Consider the following 22,979-nt stretch of genomic DNA (forward strand, 5'->3'; position numbering starts at 1 on the left):
AGTATAGTTTCCAGTTTAGAGCTCTTGGAACAAAACTAAAAATTTACCATCTTTTCCTCCAAATAGTTCTAGGCTATATGCAAAACTAATATAAAAATGGCACCATTAGACTTTTTAGCCTATTTTGATTGCACTGTTTCATGCTAGGCTATGCCTGCCTATCTAGGAATGATCAATGAATATAGATAACAATGGAATTAAACATAGTAATATGATTAATGGAAACATGATGCATATCATTAACTAATTATTTTTTTTATTTTTTCTTTTAGTCTTGGACTAATCTGTATATAGGACTATAAAGGGAGGGGGGGTGCATTTGTGAGTGAATAAATTATTTTATTAGAAATAGAATTGAAATGCAGTGTGTAGTGCATTCACCTTATCCCCTACCTTAGTTATAGAATATTATATGTATTTACCAAATGTTGTATAGTTTACAAGATGAAAAGTTACCACTGGTTAACTTACCTAGAAATGATAGGTTTTAGGTCAAACTTACTGGTAAGTTTCAGAAGTTGTAAGGTTTAAGTTTTTACCTTAAATTGCATTTACAGCAAGATAAGGTGTACTGCATCCTCCTGTAGAAACATCTTGCTGTTGAATTTTGATGAACAAAAATATTCTTAATGGAAACAAATCCCTCCCTAAAAGAGCTGTCTTCACTAAAATCTATTGTAAAGAAATTTCATTTCATTCATCAGATTCCATGCATGAGTCATACCCCTTTGAGCTTCTGCTGATATTGCTCTATTGGACTACCTCTTTGTCATTTCCTGCCAGAGTAAAAGAAAAGAGGATATTCAATGAGTCAGTCAGTCTGAATAAATAAGGCATTCATAGCAAAGGTCAATTTAGACTAATTTGGTGAGTTTTTTATTTTAATTTTTTGACTGGCTATCTTTAACTATAGTATAAATACTCAGTGGATTATATACCCAGCTATATTGCAAGCAGTAAGGCCTATTAATAAGAAACATTCCTGTCTAATCTCTTCTAATCTAGCATTTTGATGGTGACACAGCAATAACTTGTACCCAAACATAAATCTTTCCCATCATCCCAGTAGATTCTTAGTTATCTCTGGATGAAGCATGTTATACAGAGGTTTCCACAAAATCAAATTAGATCTTTTCTTTGGAATCTTGGTTTTTTAAAATGGATACTTGTGCTGGCTTTTGCCAGTGTTTTGACTTTTTATCTTATTTTGTGATCTTAGCCAAGTCTGCCTTAATGTCTTTAGTTGTTTTCCATGCTCTCTATCCATCCATCACTACATATCTTTATCAAATACTTTTCATGATTTATTGCATTTGTTAGTATTAGATAGAAACAAAAAATGCACATTTGATTTCTGATTTGTTACCAGCTTTTATTCTGCTTATTGTAAGGTAGCCTAGAAAAGTGTTCTTTTTGTTGTTCTTATTACACAAGTTTTTCTTCTAGAAAGGCTATGCAATTAAGGTATCAAAAAGGAAGGTTTGCTATATAGGATTTTATGAATATAGAATTATTGCAGCTTTTTCTTAAAAATAAGATATAAGTAATTATGTAATTCATAGTAATATAATTAATATAGATGTAAGAGAAAAGTAAATAATTGGTAAAACCATGCAGTTTCAAATAAATTGCACAGTCTAGCACTTGGATTTTGAGCCAAAAAAGTAGCAATGTGTAAAATGTTGCGTTTTTCCTAGACATTACCTATTCAACAACAGATTTCAATGTTTCCAGGAGGCTTCCACTATCTCCAAATTTTTGGGAATTTCCTCAAAAATCTATGTATCTCTCTGAAAAAAATTGGTTCCCCAAATCCTGAAAAATAACCCACAGTGTCACCCCTAGTGACTATTCCTAGCAAATATTACTTTAAATACCATAATTTTTCACTACTCCCTTGTTTGTTAATTTTTATCTCCTGTGTTACTTTGCATAAAAACCATACCAATACAATTTAAGTATAGACAGTTCTTCACAGTTATTAAAAGTATCATTTTCTGGAATTTAGATTAAACAATTGCAGATTCAGTATTCCAAGTGCTATAAGTTTTTTATATTTACATCATTTGTTGGCAAGACAATGTTGAAAAGATTAGCCAAGAATTATGCTTGAAGTTATTTAATGGAATGTTCAGTTGGTATTGAAATTGAAAGAATGAGAATTGTTTTGAAAGCCATTTGTGAGTTTAAATTGTGTTTTCTTTTGCTATTTTTGTTTTAGAACATACTGTATTAATGTTTAATGTCTAATGACTGAAGGAATTGGTCTTTTTGCCAGAAATTCTTACCATTTAAATTTTTGTTTCATTTGGTGTGTAAATATTAAGTTCTTTTCTTTTTTATCTGAGAATTGTATTTGTCATACTGCCTTTTATCCTCAAATGTATTCACCTTGCACTTCCCTCACAATTATTATTTTGGTCCCTCTACCCATGTAATATTTTCAATTGGCTTAACATTTTAAACTGCAGTTTTAGGATTTTTTTGTGGTCTTGCAAAGCTGTTAGTTGTTAGTTATGCAAAGGAGATTTTACAGAAAATATATTCTGCCTAAATTAGGGATAGCCTAGTAAATTTGTTTAAATATCTAAGCCTGCCTTTACAACTTCTAATGCTTGAAGCAGTCTTGTATGAAGGCTAATCCTGAGATAGAAACAAAAGAATTTTCAACCCCCTCTCATAAGTGCAATAAAAATACAACTAGTGTGATGCTAAAATTTTTGGGACAGTTTTAGCCCTGCAAGCTGAAAATATTTCCATGTTTTTACCTAACCCATTCTCCACCAAAAAAATAGTTGAAAAGATGGGACTAGTTGGATGCTTCATTTCTTCTGCAAAGGTTTGATGATGTTGGATTTAATTTACCTTTTCTGAATTCAGTTGCATCCCTTCAAAGATAGTTTTGTGTAGGTAGCTTTCAACTTCTATGGGACTAAAAGTAAAAAAAGGTAAAGGATACAGCATTAGACTTTACACTCCATTCTGGCAGTGCTGATCTCTGTTTCTTGGCCCTTCAGCCAGGAAGTGCAATGGGGGGTTGGCCAGCCATCCTGTGTTTTCGCACACCCTTCCTGTTTACCTTCCCCAGATTTGGCCTGTACTATAGTACTATAGTACTAGTCCCAGATGGGACTAGTACTATATGGGATTGATAGGTTAGCACTTGAACAAAATATGTTGTAGTTTAAAGAAATTTTTAACTCTCCAAATCTTGCAGAATCATCAAAGCACATTGGTTTGAAGTCCCAAAAGCCACAAATCTTCTTGTTTTTGCTTCTGTGATTCTAAAGTTTTATGAACTTAAGTGTTTGCAAAAAATATTTATTAGCAACCAATTAGAAAATTAATTACAGCAGTCTCAGCATTACATCTATCAAATATTCATTGGTTTGAATGTTGGATGTGGGCTTAGTGGTCCACAGAGCTCACATGCAGCTTTAGTTGGTAACTTGGTAATCTTAGTCAAGCAACAAAACACAAGAAAAATAGTTTTGTATAGGCTATTTAATTTGAAAGTATAATTTGAAATTCTTCTCCTTTTGATACTGAATTTCAACAAAATTATAGCCCAAAAGTGATTTAATTGTAACCAAGGGGTGTCTGAGAGCTTGAGATCTTTCACATTATTTTCTTTTGTTTGGGGATAAGTTTTTAGTAAATTGATGACTATAAAATAAGCCAAGTTTTTCTGTTAAAAGTTAAAAAAGAAGAAAAAAAGAAACTGAACTGATGAATTGTTGTTGCAGCTGCAGCTGCAACCTAGTAAAGAACAAATAAGTTTAAAAAAATTTAAACCATTAAGTCATAGTCCAAATTGATTTTAGACAGACAAGGACAAGAAATCTTTTCTTTGTGTCTCAAGGGGTTAGTAATAGCAAAGGCATTTCAAGAAAACAGCAACAGTTTTGGTTTTTTATGTTGTTGACTATTGGAAAAGAGTATGGCTCTGTGGGCATAAATTTGTCTATATGTCAGTTTCTATTTCATATCCAAAACTTGTCATATAGATTCTCCAAGTTTAAGCTAGCTTCATTACACATTGCTTTGCATCCTACTGTAACAATAGGTGATACAATATGGAGGTACATACCAAGCAGTAGAGCTCAGGGCTAGTGTAGAGCTCAGGGCTAGTGTTCTCCCTAAACCCTCATTATATTTATGATGTGTTTCATAATGTTTGTAAAATTGGCCTATATCTGCTTTTCAACTAGGTTTGTCTTCTTTTACCAAAATAAATTTCTCCCTCTTTGCCTGCATATACATTCATTGACCCAATTGCAAACTCAGTATGTGTCATCAATGGTATCAATTGTGGGGGGAGGGGGTGGATTTTTCCGCTACCCCTTCGATTTTAAAAAATACCTTTCTTTTGGGATTTCCATTGTTTTTTTGTATTTTCACTGCCCCCCTGTATTTAAAAAAGTGTATTTTGATCCCCCTTCCTAATTTCGTTGAGCAGAAATAACTGTGTTCAATCACTATTTCTATTACCAAGCTTTTATTGTCAAAAAGAAAGACGGTTTAAAGAATTATCTTTAATTTTATTTTATTCAGCAAATCTTTTTGCATATTTATCCTGAAAAATTATTCTATACTATCAACAATCAAGTTCAATTGTAATGGGCTTTTTATAATATTTGGCACAGCCAATCATCTTAAAACATTTTTTATTGTAAATATTCCAAATATTTATGATGTCATTCATGTGAAAAACGCTAGAAAAATTCGGCTATGGAAAAAAATATTCTATTGAAATTTTGACTACTGTAAGACTCAAACCCACGACCTCATTAAAAGTTCAACTTGGTAAGCAGGCTTGTATATACTAATAAAGTAAACAGAAAAATAAGAAATTCACTTGAATGCGACATCATTCATATGAAACATGTTTTTCAAAAATTAAGGCTCTATCCAACTTTTTCCAAAGTCGTTACTTGTCTAGATCATTTTCTCAAAACAGAAAATGATAGGAGTATATATATATATATATATATATATATATATATATATATATGTAATTATATATATATAATTAAATATAATTATGTTGCTTTTTTAATAATGTTATCAATATATCTTGATAATTTCAAATTATAATTGCTTGAGACTGTTTTTTAAAACGATTTCTGTTTTATATAACATCCTATTCCACTGGTTATTTCATGGCCTGTTGAGTACTAAATCTTTTCCCCAATTTCGTTGTTGGGGGGCACTGTCTACATAACCCCTTGAGGCCCTTGTCAGAATAATACTGAGGTTATTCATGAAGCTCATTAAATGAACATGCTTGCATGACATGTTTTTGTAAGTCTGCTTTGCATCGCTATGTAGGTCACATGCATGAACTTTTTTCTATCTGGAGAGAGGGAAGGGGTGTTGCGTCTTGGCAGGGACTAAGAATATCATATTAATAAACAAGCAAATTCTATGAGCATGAAAGCCATAAGAAAGCATTATAGATGACATCAAGATTTTGGGGGGAAATATCTGGGCCCAGAAATTTTCCCTGTGCTTGTGTCAAGTTAGGGCTCATGCTTCATTTTGTGATAAAACAATGGTTGATATCAAGGCATATGTGTTTAACTTGAAAACTAAAAAAAAAAAAAAAAAAAAAAAAAAAAACACAAACATAATTTTGTACATACTCCTTTATTATAGACTAGTATATTTTTTAATTGAAGTTGTTTTTATCTTTTCTAGGTTTAGAAGAAGAGCTCCTATGGCAAATGAGAATCTTCAATTAAAAGTGAAGCATGAGCAAGGACAGTTTGTGTTGTCTTCTTTGAAGCTGTCTGATTTATTAAAAGACTTAAAAGAAAAAATCAGTGACAGTATAAAATGCAGTCCAGATAGAATAAGGATTTTAAGGGGATACCCACCCCTTCCTATTGATTATGAAGATAGTACAGAGCTGGGTAAATGTGGCATAGAAAAAAGGGATATCCTTGTTGTAGAAACTATTAAGGTAATCTTGATATAAGTATTAATTGTTGATGGTTAAGAAGGTGCTCTGAAATTGTTATCCAAGTAGCTATACTTATAAGTAATTTTTTTGCTCCTTACTTTACCATCACCTTTTGCAAGTCTTCCTTGGTATTTGTGTGATTCATTATCATGGATCTCTATTTAGCAAATGCTTTGTGTTACAAAGCATTTTTATTTTATCAAAAACTTCGTTTTCTTCCTTGAAATCAGTAGAGTAAGGTATATAATTACAAGATTTTTTAGAAGGCTGATAAAAAAAAAGGTTTAATTAATTTATGGGCTACTCCTCTACTGAGATATGAGGAAATTATGCAGATAATTGGGTAAAATAGGCCAATATATACAAGGGGGAATCCTCATTTTTCTCTCTTATTAGTTTTTATAAAGCCACTTGATATTGAAAAAATTGTTCTAACTATACTGTATTGGTAGGTCATGATAAGCATGACATCAAAATCCACAACACATCTTGGCATTCACCTTCTCCCCACTTCAAATTACTACCAACATAAACGGATATCAATCTGAACTGTGTCCTAGATTGAATATGTATGTTTTTATTGAATTTTTCCTTTGAAGCACAATAATAAGGAGGAATCATTAAGGAACATGACTGATACTAAGAGTAACAACTTTAATTATCAAACAATTCGTGGCAACAAACTGTAGTAAGGAGCGACCCAGCTCAATAGTGAACAAAACTCTAAAATACGGGATTTTGATACTAATAGATACATCAAAAGAATGGTATTTTTATGCTCATTCTAAATATACAAGTTTCATCAAATTTAGTCTTACCTTTAAAAAGTTACAAGCCTGAGAAAACTTGCTGTATTTTCGAAAATAGGGGGAAATACTCCCTAAAAGTCAAAGAATCTTAACGAAATTCACACCATCCAGTTCAGCGCATCAGATAACCCTATTGTAGAAGTTTCAAACTCCTATCTACAAAAATGTGGAACTTCATATTTTTTGCCTGAAGACTGATCACGGGTGCATGTTTATTTGTTTCGTTTTTTCCCCAGGGGTGATCGTATCGACCCAATAGTCCTAGAATGTCGCGAGAGGGCTCATTCTAACGGAAATTTAAATTTCTAGTGCCCTTTTTAAGTGAACAAAAAATTGGAGGGCACCTAGGCCCTCTCCCACGCTCATTTTTTCTCAAAGTCAACGGATCAAAATTTTGAGATAGCCATTTTGTTCAGCAAAGTCAAAAACATAATAACTATGTCTTTGGGGATGACTTACTCCTCCACAGTACCTGGGGGAGGGGCTGCAAGTTAAAAACTTCGACCAGTGTTTACATACAGTAATGGTTATTGGGAAGTGTACAGACGTTTTCAGAAGGATTTTTATTTGGTTGGGGGGGCGAGGGGAGGGGGCTTAGTGGGAGGATCGTTCCGCGGAGGAATTTGTAATGGGGGAAGAGAAATTCCATGAAGGGAGTGCAGGGTTTTCTAGTATTATTTAAAAAAATGAAATAAAAATATGAAAAAGTTTTTTTCAACTGAAAGTAAGAAGCAGCATTAAAACTTAAAACGAACAGAAATTATTACGCATGTGAGGGGTTCATTTCCTCCTAAATTCCTCGCTCTTTACGCTGAAGTATTTAGTAATTTCAACTATTTATTCTACGGCCTTTGTGATTCAGGGGTCATTCTTAAAGAATTGGGACAAAATTTAAGTTTTAGCGTAAAGAGCGAGGTATTAACCCCTCATATACATAATAAAAATATACGACTACAGAAGTTCGTCATGTAAGTTAATTCGTAAATTACGTATATTTTCTACTAAGAAAATATACGTTCGTAAAAAGTTCTAGTTGCCTTTTTAAGTAACAAAAAAATTGGAAGGGGGCAACTAGGCCTCCTCCCCCTCTCCTTTTTTCTCAAAATCGTCCGATAAAAAACTAAGAGAAAGCCATTTAGCCTAAAAAAATTAACAGGCAAATTTATTTTTGATCATTATGTGTGGAGAGCCAAAATCAAACATACATAAATTCAAAAACGTTCAGAAATTCAATAATTAACAAGTTTCTTTATAACTGAAAGTAAGGAGCAAAACTTAAAATGAACAGAAATTACTCCGTGTATGAAAGGGGCTGTTCCCTCCTCAACGCCCCGCTCTTTACGCTGAAGTTGTTTACTGTTTTTAAAAGTAGAATTCAGAGAAAGACTCAAACTTTAGCGTAAAGAGCGAAGCCTTTAGGAGAGAACAGCCCCTTTCACGCACGAAGTAATTTCTGTTCGTTTTAAGTTTTAATGATGCTCCTTACTTTCAGTTAAAAAACTTGTTTTTTATTTAATGAAAATAAAAGAACACAAATAATTAGGATTGATCAACTTCAAAACATAAGCTTAGACAGTAATTTGTTTTATAGATGACACATAAAACGTTCCTACTTGATTTTAAATCAATATCAATGACAACATAGAAGTGTGAAATGATCCACACTCAAGCTTACATGACTGTGAAATCGAAAAGGATAATTTGTAGGCCACTTATATAAGACATGCACTACCCTACCCTCATCATCGAAATAAAACCATAGAGTTCTATGTAGACCAGCTACCTAATGCATTTAAATCTTCTAGTAGCAGTCTAATATTATTAGTAGAAGCTTCTGGTCTTATGCGCTCGACATTATCAGCAGAGGTTTTCATGATTTGATGTCTAAGACCCATTTGATAATAAGCAAATAAAAATAGAGAAAAACTGGAATAAAATTTCAAATTCTTCCCTTAGTTCTAAAATTTTCTTCCCTTAGTTCTATGACTATCTACCTTAGTTCTGCCCAATATGTAAACAATAGGCTATTTGTATAATTTACAGCCCTAACCGCAGGATTTGGAAGTTTGGGAGTCATGTTATCCCCAAAATAATATTTATTTGTTCAAACAGATATGAACAAAATGACAATGTCAAATTTTTTTATCTGATATCATGGTGGCTAAAGGGGACCTGGCAAAAAAATGCCTGGGATGAGGCTAGTTGCCCTTGAATCGCTTCTGACCCTTGAACGGGGCACTATTACTATTTATTTCCAACAAAATGAGCCCCTTCAAACTTTTTACATCCACTCTTTCCACAAAGTGGTTGGGAAAAAAAAATTAAAAATAAAAATAATACACGGGAGGCATATTCCTCATTGCTTAGGAAACGCTAGAGTGTTGCATCTGACAGATCTCACTATCCGAAGTTTTAAGGGATTGCCCTTTTCTTTCCCTAATTAATATATGGACAAACCAGATTATTGCACTAGTAGGAGAACAGTTACTCAGATAAGAAATTTTTTGTTCAAAGATTACAACAAGATATGATTGGTAATGCCTTACCCCCACCTGAACCCTATAGTAGCATTCCATGTGTAAGAAGTACAAGTGGTACTCCTTTTTTTTTTACCAATGTCTTGAATTGAATTGTCTTGAATTACCATTGAATTAAAATCAAGTAGTTGTGGGTATCAAGCCATAGCTAATTGTAGAAAAAGCCAAAACAGATAGTCCGATTGAGTGAGAGACAAATCTGGCATTATTCGGATTGTATAAAAATGATGTCAGTTCATTTTTTGATGGATAAGTCTCTCTACTATCCGTCCATGCGTCATTCCTAGGGCAGAACTAAGGTAGATAGTCATAGAACTAAGGGATGAAATTTTTAGAACCAAGGGAAGAAATTGGAATTTTATTCCAGTTTTTCTCTATTTTCATTTGCCTATTATCAAATGGGTCTTAGACATTAAATCATAAAAACCTCTGCTGATAATGCCGAGCTCAACAGGCCAGAAACTTCTATACTAATAATATTAGACTGCTACAAGAAGATTTAAATGCGTTAGGTAGCTGGTGTACACAGAATTCTATGTTTACAGAGACCTCATTGCACAAGAATTAATTTAAAAGAAAATCTGGTTTCATCAAAAATAGGTCCAGAAAAAAAAAAAAATCATAAACCTTTTTTAATTACAGGCTAAGGCGGTCAGAAAATGTCCAAAAGAGGCTTTTTTCCCAATTCATTTGAAACTTTCAAGAATAGTTACTTTCACTAAGGGGACTAAACACTTTCTTGGAAGGGATAAGGGTGTTAGGGAGCCCAGAAATGAGTCAAAAAACTTGTTATCTCTTATCAGTTTGAAACTTATAGCCATAATTCCCTTGGTCAAGGTAACATAAATAAAAACAGTTTAGGGGCACAGTACTCCCAGAAAGGGCCAATTTTTTTCGGTGATTTGTTCAAAATTTATATCATTGAGTCCTTGGGTTAAGAGGATCCAATGAAAAAAAGGAGAAAAAATATTGCCCCCGAAAAAGGTAAACAAAAATGTCTCGACAACTTGAAGCTGGTAGGTTAATGGAACCCTCATGCATCGAAAAAATGTTTCGGAGGCAAGAAGCCCCCCAAACACTGGCGCCAGAGAAGGATTGCGCGATTGGTTTCAAACTTTCATCTGTAATTCCTTGGGTCAAGGTGACACCAATTTATAAAAAGAAATTAATGAAGATTTTGGCTTGGGACATGACCTCATCCTCTCAAAACTGGGTCCCAGGAGGCTAAATGGGTGTCCTGAAAGACCCCAAAATTTTTTTTTGATTGGATTGAAACTTTAAAGGATCACTGTCTTGGTTAAGAGGACCCCACATTTTTGCTAGGAAGTGTTGAGAGTGTTAAGGGGCTCAGTAAAGGGCCAAAATCCCTTGTTTTTCCTTACCAGTTTGAAACTTGCACCCGTAAGTTCCCTTGCTAAGATGAGCCTAATATAAAAAATTTTTAGGGGCAAGGTTCCCCGTGAATGGGATCCAAAAGAGGCCAAGACTTTTTTCTTTCATCGGGTCAAATTTATATTCTAATATCTTTGGGTCAAGACGACTCCTGTATATAAGAAAAGGAAGTGGGTTTCCCTAAAAAGGTCCAATAAAGAATCATCACACTTTTTTTCCCCTTAAATTTTGTAAGTCTGTGGGCCAAATGAACTCTAAAGTAAAAGAAAAATTTTAGTCTGGGACATCGGTCCCTCTTCTAATGAGCCCTAAAAAGAACCAGAACACTTTTTGTGATTGGCTTGAAGCTTTCAAGATTGTCGTTTGGACTAGAAGGACCATACATATTTGAGAATGGGAGGGTATTAGAAGATCCAGAAACGGACAGAAAAATTCGTTGTCCTTGATCAATTTGAAACTTGCTACCGTAATTCCCTAAGCCAAAGGAAGCTTAATTTAAAAATGTATTGGACAAAAGTGTTCCCAAAAAAGTGCCAGCAAACATTTGCAGACGCAGATTTCAAAAACTATAAATAAGTGCTTCCTGATCAGCTTTAAAGCTACGTCTAGACAGAGAGCCAAGAGAATCTTAAAAAACAAAAATCTTCAAAATTAGCGCTTGTTCTTGAGATATGCTTTAGATTAGCTTTGCTTAAATGAGTGCTGTAAAAATTCTCCATTAACGAAAAAATAACATAAGTTCAAGCTGCAGTAATTTGAATCTACGAATGATTAAACTGAATTTAATCCTTACTCCCAGTTCTAAGTAATAAATGCTCAAAAAAGTAAAAGAGGGATCAAACATTGCTTTAAAAAATGAATTTTTGCAGTATCGATTCGTGAAGCGTTAAAACAGGCCTAAAATTTTATTCATCACTGTTAGGCTTGAAACTTACAGGGCATGTACACCGGGACTGGGGGACTTGATTGATGACTAACACTATTGAAAATAATTTTTTATATAAATCTGTGAGGCCCATATTTGTTTATAGGCTATATTTGTTTTGTCTCTGATCAGCTTAAATTTTAATAGGAAAAATAAACCTAGCAGGGTAAAATATTTGAATAAATGAATGGTATTGATTCGTAATTCCCCAAAATCGCTAAACCTTGTTTTTTTCCGATCTGCTTTATTATTGTTTTTTGTGATAGAATAAATGCACGTTTGAAACGAACAGAAGTTAATGTGAACAAATAATTGAAACCCCAAAAGAACAGAAATGAAAATGAATAATCACATCGAACATACAAATGATAGATATAGCTTTGGATGAATTTTTTCATCCAGGTTTTTTTTCAGATTTTAAGGGACCTGTATCTTACGTGCGTTTTTTTTATTGTATGTTTTAGGTTATCAGGATCTACGAATGTTTTGTGAAACTGGAATCTGTAAATACTGGTATTCTCCTTCAGTATCTTCCAATATATTATAATATATTTCTGTTTGTCCTCTTATGTTTTAAGTTTCAGTTCTTGAAGTAAACTCTTGAGCTTTTTAGAACTACAAAAAAGAATATATAATGTATATGCATGGATTTCACACCCTACTTTAACACAGTTCTATTTCTGTTCCGGATTGATTGAAAAAGAGAGCCTAAGCTACCTAAACATACCGACGTGCAAAGAGGGGGAGGGGTTTCACTTCTCAAGATTTATTAAGAGGGCTGCTTTAAAAAAATAGAAAAAATATAAAGCTAAATAGTTTCCTCCTGGAAAAATCTTCCGCCCTCCCCCCTCTAATAAACAGATCGTTGTGCACCTGTCTGTGTAAAGCACAATAAATGATAGCTAAGATAATAAAGAAAGCACCTGTTTTCGCCTCTCCTTGTTATGTAGCACGGATGCTCACACTATTTAGTCAATCTGCAAATTATAGGTCTACATAAGAAGAGAAATGGAATTAAGCATTAAAAATATAAAATTGAATAACTTGGCAAATGAACATATGCAGTGAAAATTCAAGTTCCTCCAGTTAGGTAATCCAACATAACGCAATGGGCTGAATTGCAAGGTGGTTCAGTTGCATGATGGTTGATTTAAGCAAGGATTGAATTGGAGGGCTGAGTTGAATGAGGGTTGTGAGTGTTTTGATTTGATCATAGTTGAATTGCTCAGGGTTTGACTTTAATTAGCGTTGAGTTGCATGGGGATGGAGTTGAATGGGCGCTTGGTTAAACAGGGATTGACTTGAACGGGCATTCAGTTAAATAGGGTTGAGTTGCACGAAGGCTCAGTTTAATGTATTGAGTTGCACAGTGTCAGTTAAATCAGGGCTCAGTTTCACGGAACCCTATTTTATAATTCCAGTTTCAAGGTCTTAACCCTTAAAATCTTAACTTCTAACTACGTCAATTTTTCACCAAGGAATTTTGAGCTTATAATTTTTTTAATGACATTTATAATAAAAAGAAACATACCTATAGATCTGACTAATATATGATATTCTTCTTCTTCATAATTCTACAATTAATTTTTTCATTGTTCTAGCCTCCCAAAAAAGAAGAAATCGATAAGCTCGAAGGTAAAGGAGCTTCTCCGAGTGCGGTGAAACAGCTTAGCAAGTCAAAGCATGGTTTTTTGACCAGAAAAGTAATCCCTTCAGACAATTCCTGTTTGTTTACAAGTGTCAGTTTCTGTTTGACAGGTATAATAAGTTTCAATTGACTATTTATAAGTGTAGAAGAAACAAAAATTAATCACTGTAGTGCTGCCTTAGAGAGATTTCACGAAAAGAGGTTAATATTAAAATTTATGGAAACTTAAATATTCACGTGTAAAAAGTACTTTTCTTTTCAACTCTCTTCTTCCACAGCAAAACCTCATGATCAAATGTACATATTAGGAAGTGAAATTACTAGTGCAGTTGACAGCACAGTATTACCCAGCAGAAATAGAAAATTCAAAACAAACTTAATTAGCCAAAATTTGGAATTGAATTAAAGCCCGAAAGTAAGGCAAATGAACGAGGGAAAAAGCAGAGAAATAAATAAGAAATAAATAAAGTAAACGCAAATAATATTTTTGTGGCTATAATAATTCGCTTTTGGACGTTTTTGGGAATATTTAGATCGGCTGTCCTCTATCAAAACCTAGTCGCCACATATCAAATGACCCAGTCAAAATTTTTCTATCTGCTATACTTTCTGAGGTACGACCTAGTATCTTCGGGGTAAAAACAGACTTAATTGTTCTTCATTTTATTGTCCTAATATGTTCATCCAGCAGAAAATGGAGTGACAAGGGCTGGTAGAAAATTGACTGCTGAAAGCCTGTTGATGGAACTCTGTATCTTTTTTTTCCTGTTCCGAAAATGGAGAAAGCCAAAATTTTACGATCTTCTAAAAAATTTTAAAATATGCAGATATGTCAGCCGAGATGACTTTTTTTATTTCCTTTGTTTTCTCCTGTCAGTTTTCCCGTATTGTTTAATGTAAAAATTTTGATTTATAGCTAATATAAAAATTGAAATACATCGCCCTGTGTTGTTTGCAAGCCAAGTCAACTTCAATGATACTGTCTTATTTCAAGCGCAAACAAAAGTACCTCTACAATGTATCTATGAACAATTAAGACCTTTCACTAAATATGCTAATTGACGCAATTTTTTGACTATAAGAGAATTCAGGCAAAGGAAGCTCTGAGATCGGTATCTGTGATCATATGTACAAGTATATGTGATCATATGTGCCTTCCTATGTACAAGCAGTGTACAAGGTATATGTACAATGTACAAGGTATGTACATATGTACAAGGTATATGTGATCATATGTGCCTTCCTATGTACAAGCAGTGTAGAATTACAGATCTTAGAGTGATTAATTAGAAGGCTATATGAGCAAGAAAACCGTTCCCTATCGACCAACGTTACAAAGCCAAGCTCAAACTTGAGTATTGTTACAAAAGTATCATTAATTTCTGAAAGTAAAAGAGAAAAAGAAGACTCAAAGAAATGAAAAACCATGCATATTAACAAAGAATTGCCACGTTTTATTCCATTAAAGAATAAATTACAATAAGATAAACTTTTCCTAAGTAGGATTTTTCAAAGATACTTGGATATTTCTTATTAGAAGATATGTATATTTGTGAAAATAGTATTCTAACTTTGAGAATCAAGGTTTGAAAGGGATTCTTAGCTATGCTTTTTTCATTTTTATCAACCTTCCAACTATAAAAGTTCTTTATTCATTTTTGCGCTGTTATTTGCATTTGATATTTTGTACTTTGTCCTTCTTAAAGCCTTTATAATCGTACTCATAGATACGCAAAGTAAAAGTCTCCCTCTTGGGAGGGAGGAGATCAGTATGCAAGATAGTAGCATTTTATGTCAATTTTTTTTGAATTTTTCCGTGGGTTTTTTTAAAGCAATTTAGGTGAAACCCCCCTATACCTCGGCATGCGTGTATGATCACATCTCTGCAGAAGCACAAACTTTTATGGGAAATCACATCCACTCTTAGATTGGTTTGAAAGAATTTCTGTCTCACCAATGGAAAGGAAAATGGTGAAATAGTTGCCTAAAAATGCTCATTTTTTATATTTCAGTTAATCCGAGGAGAAAATTCTTTGATGCACCCCTTCCTCCTAAAATTTTTGTTTTATTTATGTATGAAGACCCATAAACTCAATTCATTGAAATTTCAAATTCTCAAGGTCATTTGAAATTTGTACAATTTTACAGAAGAGCAAAGACAAGGTTCGTCGATCCTTCGTTGGGGCATGTTATCTATTAGTTGTTTACGTATTATTCAACCCAAATTCAACTCAGCCCTCGTTCAACTCAACCTAAATTTAACTCAACCCTCGTTCAATTCAACCTCTGTTTAACTCAACCCCTATTCAACTCAAAACGCCATTCCATAAATATACTGTGGTTGTGCATATCTAAAGGAAATACTCTGATAAAATGAAAGTAGTACCATTAGGTTTCTTATTTTGCTTGCTTTCAAATATCATGATCAATCTTCTGGAAATTCACTCCTATAACGTCCCCTGATGGTTCCAGATAAAGCCCTAAAAATATATTTCTTTGCTATTTTGTATTTGGTGATGATTATTATCTCTTCTTTGTTAGCCGGTTTTCTCGCATTCTTCGCCCTGTGAAAACCTTCCCGCCAAAATTTTGAAAATAAAAATGTTATATAAAATATTACTTGAACCGATTTAAAAATGATGACACTAGTGGAAAGAAACCTGAAAATCTGTTTAATAGAAACATGTCTTAGTGCTTTCTTTTAGTTTAATGTATATCTTAGGGCTCCATATGAAACCATCAGGGGAGCGGTTGGGGTTTATTCTCAGAAAAGCAACCATGGTATTTAGAAAGAACATAAAATAAGAAATGTTATGGTACTATTTTTGTCTTGTTAGAACAATTCCTTTAGATATAGTCAACTACAGTAAATTTATCCCTCTCCCCATTGAACCTAAACTAAGATGTTGCAGGGGTAAATTGAATTTGGGTTGAATTAAATAGGATTGAGTTACACCGCAACCTTCTTAACTAAACAAGGGAAATCCTGTTAAAAATTTCTGTAAGCAGCTGAGTAAAGCAGCTCCATTTTATAGCATGAAAATTCAATTCATCTTCTAAAAGTAATTAATGTTTATCTCTCCGTCATGCTGGATATCCTGTACGTTTTGTAAAGCAGAAAAATCTGCGTAAAGCTGATGAATATGTGCAAATGCACCTGTGATTAATGACTCACTTGAGCTTAGGAGCTCAAAGGGAGCAAAATTAAAAAAAAAATCGTATCTGCTCTATAGTATTATCACGGCGATTTATTTATCTTTGCTAACACTTATCGTAACAAGTACTTCACAGGTAAAGTGGACCTATCTCAAGCATCGTACCTGCGAGAAGTAGTCATGTCGACAATACAATCTAACCCTGAAATTTATTCAGCCGCTTTTTTAGGAAAACCACCTCTTGAATACTGCCAGTGGATCATGAGGTACGTTCGAGCATTTAAAATTCGATGTTTATTCATAGTACTTGCACATTATAAGTGTATGAATGCAAATCGGTAAGATTAACAAGCTGTCGACTCAAGCTAATTCCTGTCAAGAAAAAGAAACGATTCTGACATCTACTTTTCCTGTGTGTAATTAATAGTTTAATATTCGTACCTAACTACTATTGAAGAGATACATGCTTTAAAATTCTCTTGGTGAAATACAAACGGATAAATTAAATAGAGCAAGAAATAAGCTTAATTTTTCAAGAACAATGTGACAGGAAAAAATATGTCTGTGTCTCTTGATTTTACGAAAAGCAATCGCTATTGGTATGCACAATATATAACCATCCATTAATTAATTGAATCAAAATACCTTACATTAAAATTACCTACAACTGTGCAACTAAATTAAACTATACTATAATTGCAAAAGCCTTTCTGCAAAGGCTTTTGCAAAGTAACACCTGACTGAAAGTCATTTGATTGTTTCAGTTATTATTTTTCTATTTAGATGGCTTATGCTAATAATACCCCTTTTTTTCAAGACTTAAAATGAATTTAATTACTTAAAAAAGCTTAAGACAAGGTGAGATTAGGGCGGGAGAGAAGCGTTTGCTGGTGTCCAGCCCTCATACGGCTTGGTGCCCAGTGAGTTGTTAGTAGTAGTAATACAATTAAGGCGTAGTAATTGAAAACTTGCATAGGAACGGAAAAGCATTGTATTGGCGCGATTCTTTCTACCTACTTAAAAGTATCCTCCTTGTAATGTGAGCTACAGGTTAGTTAGGCAATTTTGGGAAGTAAATTTATTTTCGGTACCTTTTTGAATTGCTTTGTTACACAGTTGATCGAGCTCTGCTCTCTCTTAGTGTTCAAAATTTATTTCCTGTGTGTATTTCTTTTTTGTGTGTGTGAGTTTCTTTTCCTCATTATTGTTGTGCATTGTAATTTATTAATGCACTTTTTTTCGCTAATCAAGAACGTGTGGCTCTAACACCATATCTGCACACGGACGGAGTAGATACAGGACCAGATCCTCTTTAAGACTAATTTGGGATCTCTTTCCTAGTACAAATTTGATATTTTTGACCTTAAAATGCCTTCTTACTGTAATTTTGAAAATTCCCCCGAAAAATATTTTTCGGGGTCAGAATGAGTGGTTGAAAAAAATTGAACAGCGCGGAATTTTCCCTTTTGTAATATTTGAAATCATATTAAAGGCCTATCCGAAACCGCATTTTGTTAATTTGGAAATTTTGCAGAACCCTAGTTAATATTTTCCACCGAAATCGAAAACATTGACTAAATAAATGCTTGATTTATGTTGAAAGAGAGATCTATGAAATTATGTCAATGTAATATGGAGGTAGGAAACCAGTCGAAATTTAGTGTGAAAAGCAGATTTCTTTGTCGCTATTTGCGGGATTATGGAAAGAATCTGGGCTCAGCCAACTTTTATGGCTTCGGATATATACAATTCCGCTGTCAGGGTAATCTTCCGTGGTAATCTTGGTCCTTCATATGTTTCTCCCTAATCATGTTGAGCTTTCTATCTAGCATTCCCCCTCTGTTCTCTTTGGTTTCTCAGGAAATTTTCCAAATAACTAATCTTCAGATCTGTCTGTGAAAGTAATACATTAAGAATGGAAACATGATGAAAGTGACATTTTGATGGTTCTAATTTTTACAGAGATGACTCCTGGGGTGGAGGTATTGAATGTTCAGTACTAGCCAATTATTTTGGCATGGAAATAGCCGTTGTAGATACTCAGCATGGTATAATCAACAAGTTTGGAGAGGATCAAAATTATGGCCAGAGGGTTTTGCTTATTTATGATGGTATACATTATGATGTCCTGTATATGGAAGCCGTTGTGGTAAGTTCCCTGTTGCAACAGATTCAAGCTTATCTTAGGTCTGGTATCTGCTGCATTGGACTGTTTTACATCTTTATTATTTTGTTCAGTTGCACTGAAAGCTAAATTATCTCTCGTTACATTTCTGTATTTTCTTTTCTTTTGTATATAAAAAGCTGCCGATAAAAATGCTTTTATTTTAAAGAATAGTCAGTACGTACAAAGGGGATATGCCGAGATTTTTACCATAACAGCTTGTATTTGTAATATTGTTCCTTTGTTTTGTTCGTTTTTCTTAAAAAGTTTTCCACCTCATCTTTCCAATTTATCCAAGCGTGCGAAAATGGGAGGGGGTTTTTAATGTGGGTTAACTGATGTTTTAGCCTATATAAATTCTAGAATATCTCCAACGTTCTCAAGGATTGCTCTAAAAAAATATTTTCAGCACTTTTGGATACTGTCGCTCAGAAATCAAATCGACGAAAAACATAAAATAGAAACAAAAAGATGCGTTGCTCGTTTTATATTAGTGTATTAATTGTGTGGTAAGTCCTAAGTCCTTGAACGATGTCAGGGATTTTTTGTCATCAATCAATCAATTTATTGATACTAAAAGAAAAAAACTATTACAAAAGTAAAGTGGTTACTAGGCCCAAGAAGCTTTGTTTGTAATGGACCACAGAGAACAAGAATAAAAAAATGTTATAAAATATATATATATATAAAAAAAAACAAAAAACAAATAAAAACACAAAAAACACTGGAACAAGATAAGGACATTGAATAGATAAGATATTTAACAGATAGAAGATATAGAAGGAGATTTAACATATAGCTGAAAATGATTTTAAAAGAAGAGAAGAGACTTACAAATTAGGAAAGGATTAATAAAGAGAGAGAAAAATTATTGAATTGGAAAGACCCGACGAAATAATGCCTTTGCAGAAAGAAAAAGAGGGACATCCGAAGGGATGGAGTTCCATAATAGAATTGATTGATATACTGGAGACCTCTGGGCTGCTGTAGAAGATCGTTTTGGTAAAATAAATCGTCGAGAAGAATTACGTAAAGAAGAAAAGTACCTGAGAAAAACTGCTGTAGGGGCGGTGGGAGAGCACCTAGAAAAGCAGAATGCGCAAAATAAAGAGTACATGATCCAGCGGAGCTATTCCAGTATCATTATAGAGATCAGAGGAAGGATAAAGCCGAGAGAGAAGAAAAGTAGCCTTCACTGCCCTATTTTGGGCTCTTTGAAGTGAGCAGAGAAGAGATTTATTAGTATTACCCCAGACAGAGCAGCAATAAGAAAGGTAAGGATAAATAAAAGCATAATAAAGAGAAACCATAATATCAGGAGGAAGAAATGAGTTACTCCGGTGCAACATTAAAGACTGGTGGAGGATTAAGGAACGCGTGTGAGTTATATGCGATTTAAAAGAAAGAAAACAGTCAAGATTCACACCAAGAAATTTCACCATAGTAGCTTGTGGTATAATATCGTTCCCAAAAGTCAGGGTGATTGGCTCCTGTACGTCTCGCATACGGTAAGGGGTCCTGAAGTTGACAATGGCACTCTTTCGGCTGTTAAGAGCCATACCATTTGACCAGCATCAATCCTTTACTTTATCAAGAAGACCTTGAGCTTTAGAAGTGGCAGATGGCAGGTCCACTGCAGCAATGAAAAAGTTACTGTCATCAGCAAAAAGAATAGGGTGAACATGGGGATGAAGACCATCAACAAGATCGTTAATGTAAATTAGAAACAAAAGTGGTCCAAGCACAGAGCCTTGTGGGACACCTTTCAATACAGGTAAAGCAGAGGAAGAAGTACGGTTTACCAAAACATACTGAGATCTCTCTGAGAGGTAGGACCTAAACCATTCTAGTGGGACTCCATGCACTCCAAATAAAGATAGTTTAGACAGAAGAACATTGTGATCAACCATATCAAAGGCCTTTGAAAAGTCGAGGAATAGACCCAAAACACACAAGCCCTTGTCCAGATTAACACGCACAAACTCAGTTGCATCAGAAAGTGCATGCAAGGTAGAGAATGAGGGACGAAAACCATACTGATGGTTAGTGATGAGAGAATTTCCAGCAGTCGAATTAGTACTAAATACAAATGAAGAGAGACGACGATACACTACTTTTTCAACAACCTTTGAGATGACGAGAAGAAGAGAAATAGGTCTGTAATTTGAAATTAGAGAAGAATTACCTTTTTTATGCAAAGGTATAACAGTAGCAACTTTAAATAAATGAGGGAAAATACCAGAAGAAAGAGAGAGGTTAGTTATGTGTGAGATGGGATGAGAAACAAACTGACTGATTTTTTAAGGACATTATTACTCAAACCAAAACTATCTACTGAACAACTGCTTGGAAGTTGAGAAATAATATTAGAAATCTCAGTAGTACTACATGGGGAAAGGAAAAAAGACTTCTCTGCCACAGGAAAACAACTTACTCTGCTCGGGGGTGGAATGAGAACTGAGGGAAGTGTGGTGAAATACGAATTGAAGGCACTTGCTAAGGATTTTTTGTCCACAACAGATCCATCAGCTTTCCTATAAAGAGATGGGAAAGATTGTTTGAGTTTCTTGCGGGAGAGAGCTTCATTAATTACAGTCCAAACCTTGCGCAAATTCCCTTTACACTCATTAATTCGACGCGAAAAATACAGCTTTTTTGCTCAACGAACTGAAGAAGTGAGCACATTTTTATAATGTTTATACTTCAGAAGATCTTCCTGTGTCTTACTTTTACATGCAGCCTTGAACAAAGACGCCTTCATATGGGTTGCATTGATCAGACCTCTAGACATCCATGGGCATTTAGGTGTAAAATTCCTTGGCCTCTTTCTAAGAGGAAAATGCTTATCCAACAGAGTTCCCATACGACACAAAAATAATCCTGTTGCACGATCAGACTCATTAGCTTCAAGAACACTAGACCAATCATTACTCTGAAGATTATGTATTAAATTGGAAATGTCTTTATCTGTAAAAGTTCTAAGAGAAGACTCGCCTTTCTCATCCACATTAATCTCTGTTTTAGCCACAACTAGTGATAGATAAATAGAGAAGTGATCAGAAGGATCAGTGAAAACAAGACCAGAAGTGAACTTCAAATTAGGAGAATTAGAAGTTAAAATGTTATCTATTAAAGTGGCAGAATTTCTTGAAGGGTCAACACGAGAAGGAAAAAAAATTGAAGGAAGTAGCCCAGAAGAAGAAAATACATCAAAAAGACGGTCACATTCATCAATTGATCCAACATTTAACATATTACAATTAAAGTCTCCCAAAACACAAATCCGTTTTTTAGAGAAAGTCACCACACCAGAAAGCTGATCAAGCAAATCACAGAACAGATGTGTTGGAAAAGGAGGGGGCTTATAAAACAAACAAACAGTATCACATGCAAACTGGCTTTTCAGATCAATAACAAGAGAATAAACTGTCCTACTATTAGACACCACCGATGTAAACAAGGATTCAAGGTCAGATCTTCTACAAAATTCAATACTAGATTTTATGAACAAAGAAATACCCCCAGAACACTTTGTTACCATTCTAGGGACATGAATAGCAATATAACCATGCATATCATAAGCTGTAAAATTATCACTGTCAGATAACCATGTTTCCGTCAAGCCTATGACATCAAAAGGGCAAGAATTATCAGACCACAGATACGATTTAAGACTGTCCCACTTGTCTCTTATCCCACGCACATTCAAACAAAAAACATTAAAGCAACTGTTTGAAGAGAGTGAGGGCATAATATTATCACAATAATCAATGGTGGTGTGATAATTACAGCTAGAACTAACCATAGATTCAAGGAGAGGGTCAGAAGTGTGTGCCTCTTGTTTACCAGCACTACTTGGTTGATCAAATATAACTGAATTAAGAATAGAAGGATTCAAAAGGAAAGAGAAATCACCCATATTTATCTCACATAACAGAGACATACAATACATTCGCAAATGACACAATATCCATAGTACACTAGAAGGTGATGGAATCATAAACAAAGATAAAGAAATATAAGTGGGATGGCAAATATTACCCAAAGAAAAAGGTCAAATAATGTGGCACCAGTCAGAAATAGATGAGCTGTGAGTGTGCAGGCATGACAAACAATGACAGAAATCAGGCTACATAAAGGCAATAGGATCTCAACAAACAAGAGGCATTAGTAGGATGGCTCATAATATTTGAAGAATAGGCTAAATTTACAATATGGGACCAGTAAAATTTATGTGAGCTGTAAGTGTGCTGACATGATAAAAGTGTGATAGAAAATAGCATACATGAAGGTGATAGGAACACAAACAAATATAAATAAATATCAATGGTATGACACAATGTTCAAAGTATAAGACCAAAATAGATATGAGCAATCAAAATTA

The 22,979-nt window shown here is 34.1% G+C and overlaps 1 protein-coding gene across 1 annotated transcript in view; it reads left to right on the forward strand.

Annotated features, from left to right (window-relative positions):
• The window catches only part of LOC136034643 (ubiquitin thioesterase Otu1-like), a 28,731-nt gene that overhangs the window by 2,528 nt on the left and 3,224 nt on the right, over positions 1–22,979 (forward strand). The window contains exons 2-5 of the mRNA XM_065715944.1: positions 5,701–5,965; positions 13,230–13,386; positions 16,568–16,697; positions 18,394–18,580. Of these exons, the coding sequence (XP_065572016.1) occupies positions 5,720–5,965; positions 13,230–13,386; positions 16,568–16,697; positions 18,394–18,580 (720 nt within the window). The 5' untranslated portion in view covers positions 5,701–5,719. The remainder of the gene's footprint in view (positions 1–5,700; positions 5,966–13,229; positions 13,387–16,567; positions 16,698–18,393; positions 18,581–22,979) is intronic.

The sequence above is a fragment of the Artemia franciscana genome, chromosome 13 (genome assembly GCF_032884065.1).
Source record: "Artemia franciscana chromosome 13, ASM3288406v1, whole genome shotgun sequence".
Classification (NCBI taxonomy): Eukaryota; Metazoa; Arthropoda; class Branchiopoda; order Anostraca; family Artemiidae; genus Artemia; species Artemia franciscana.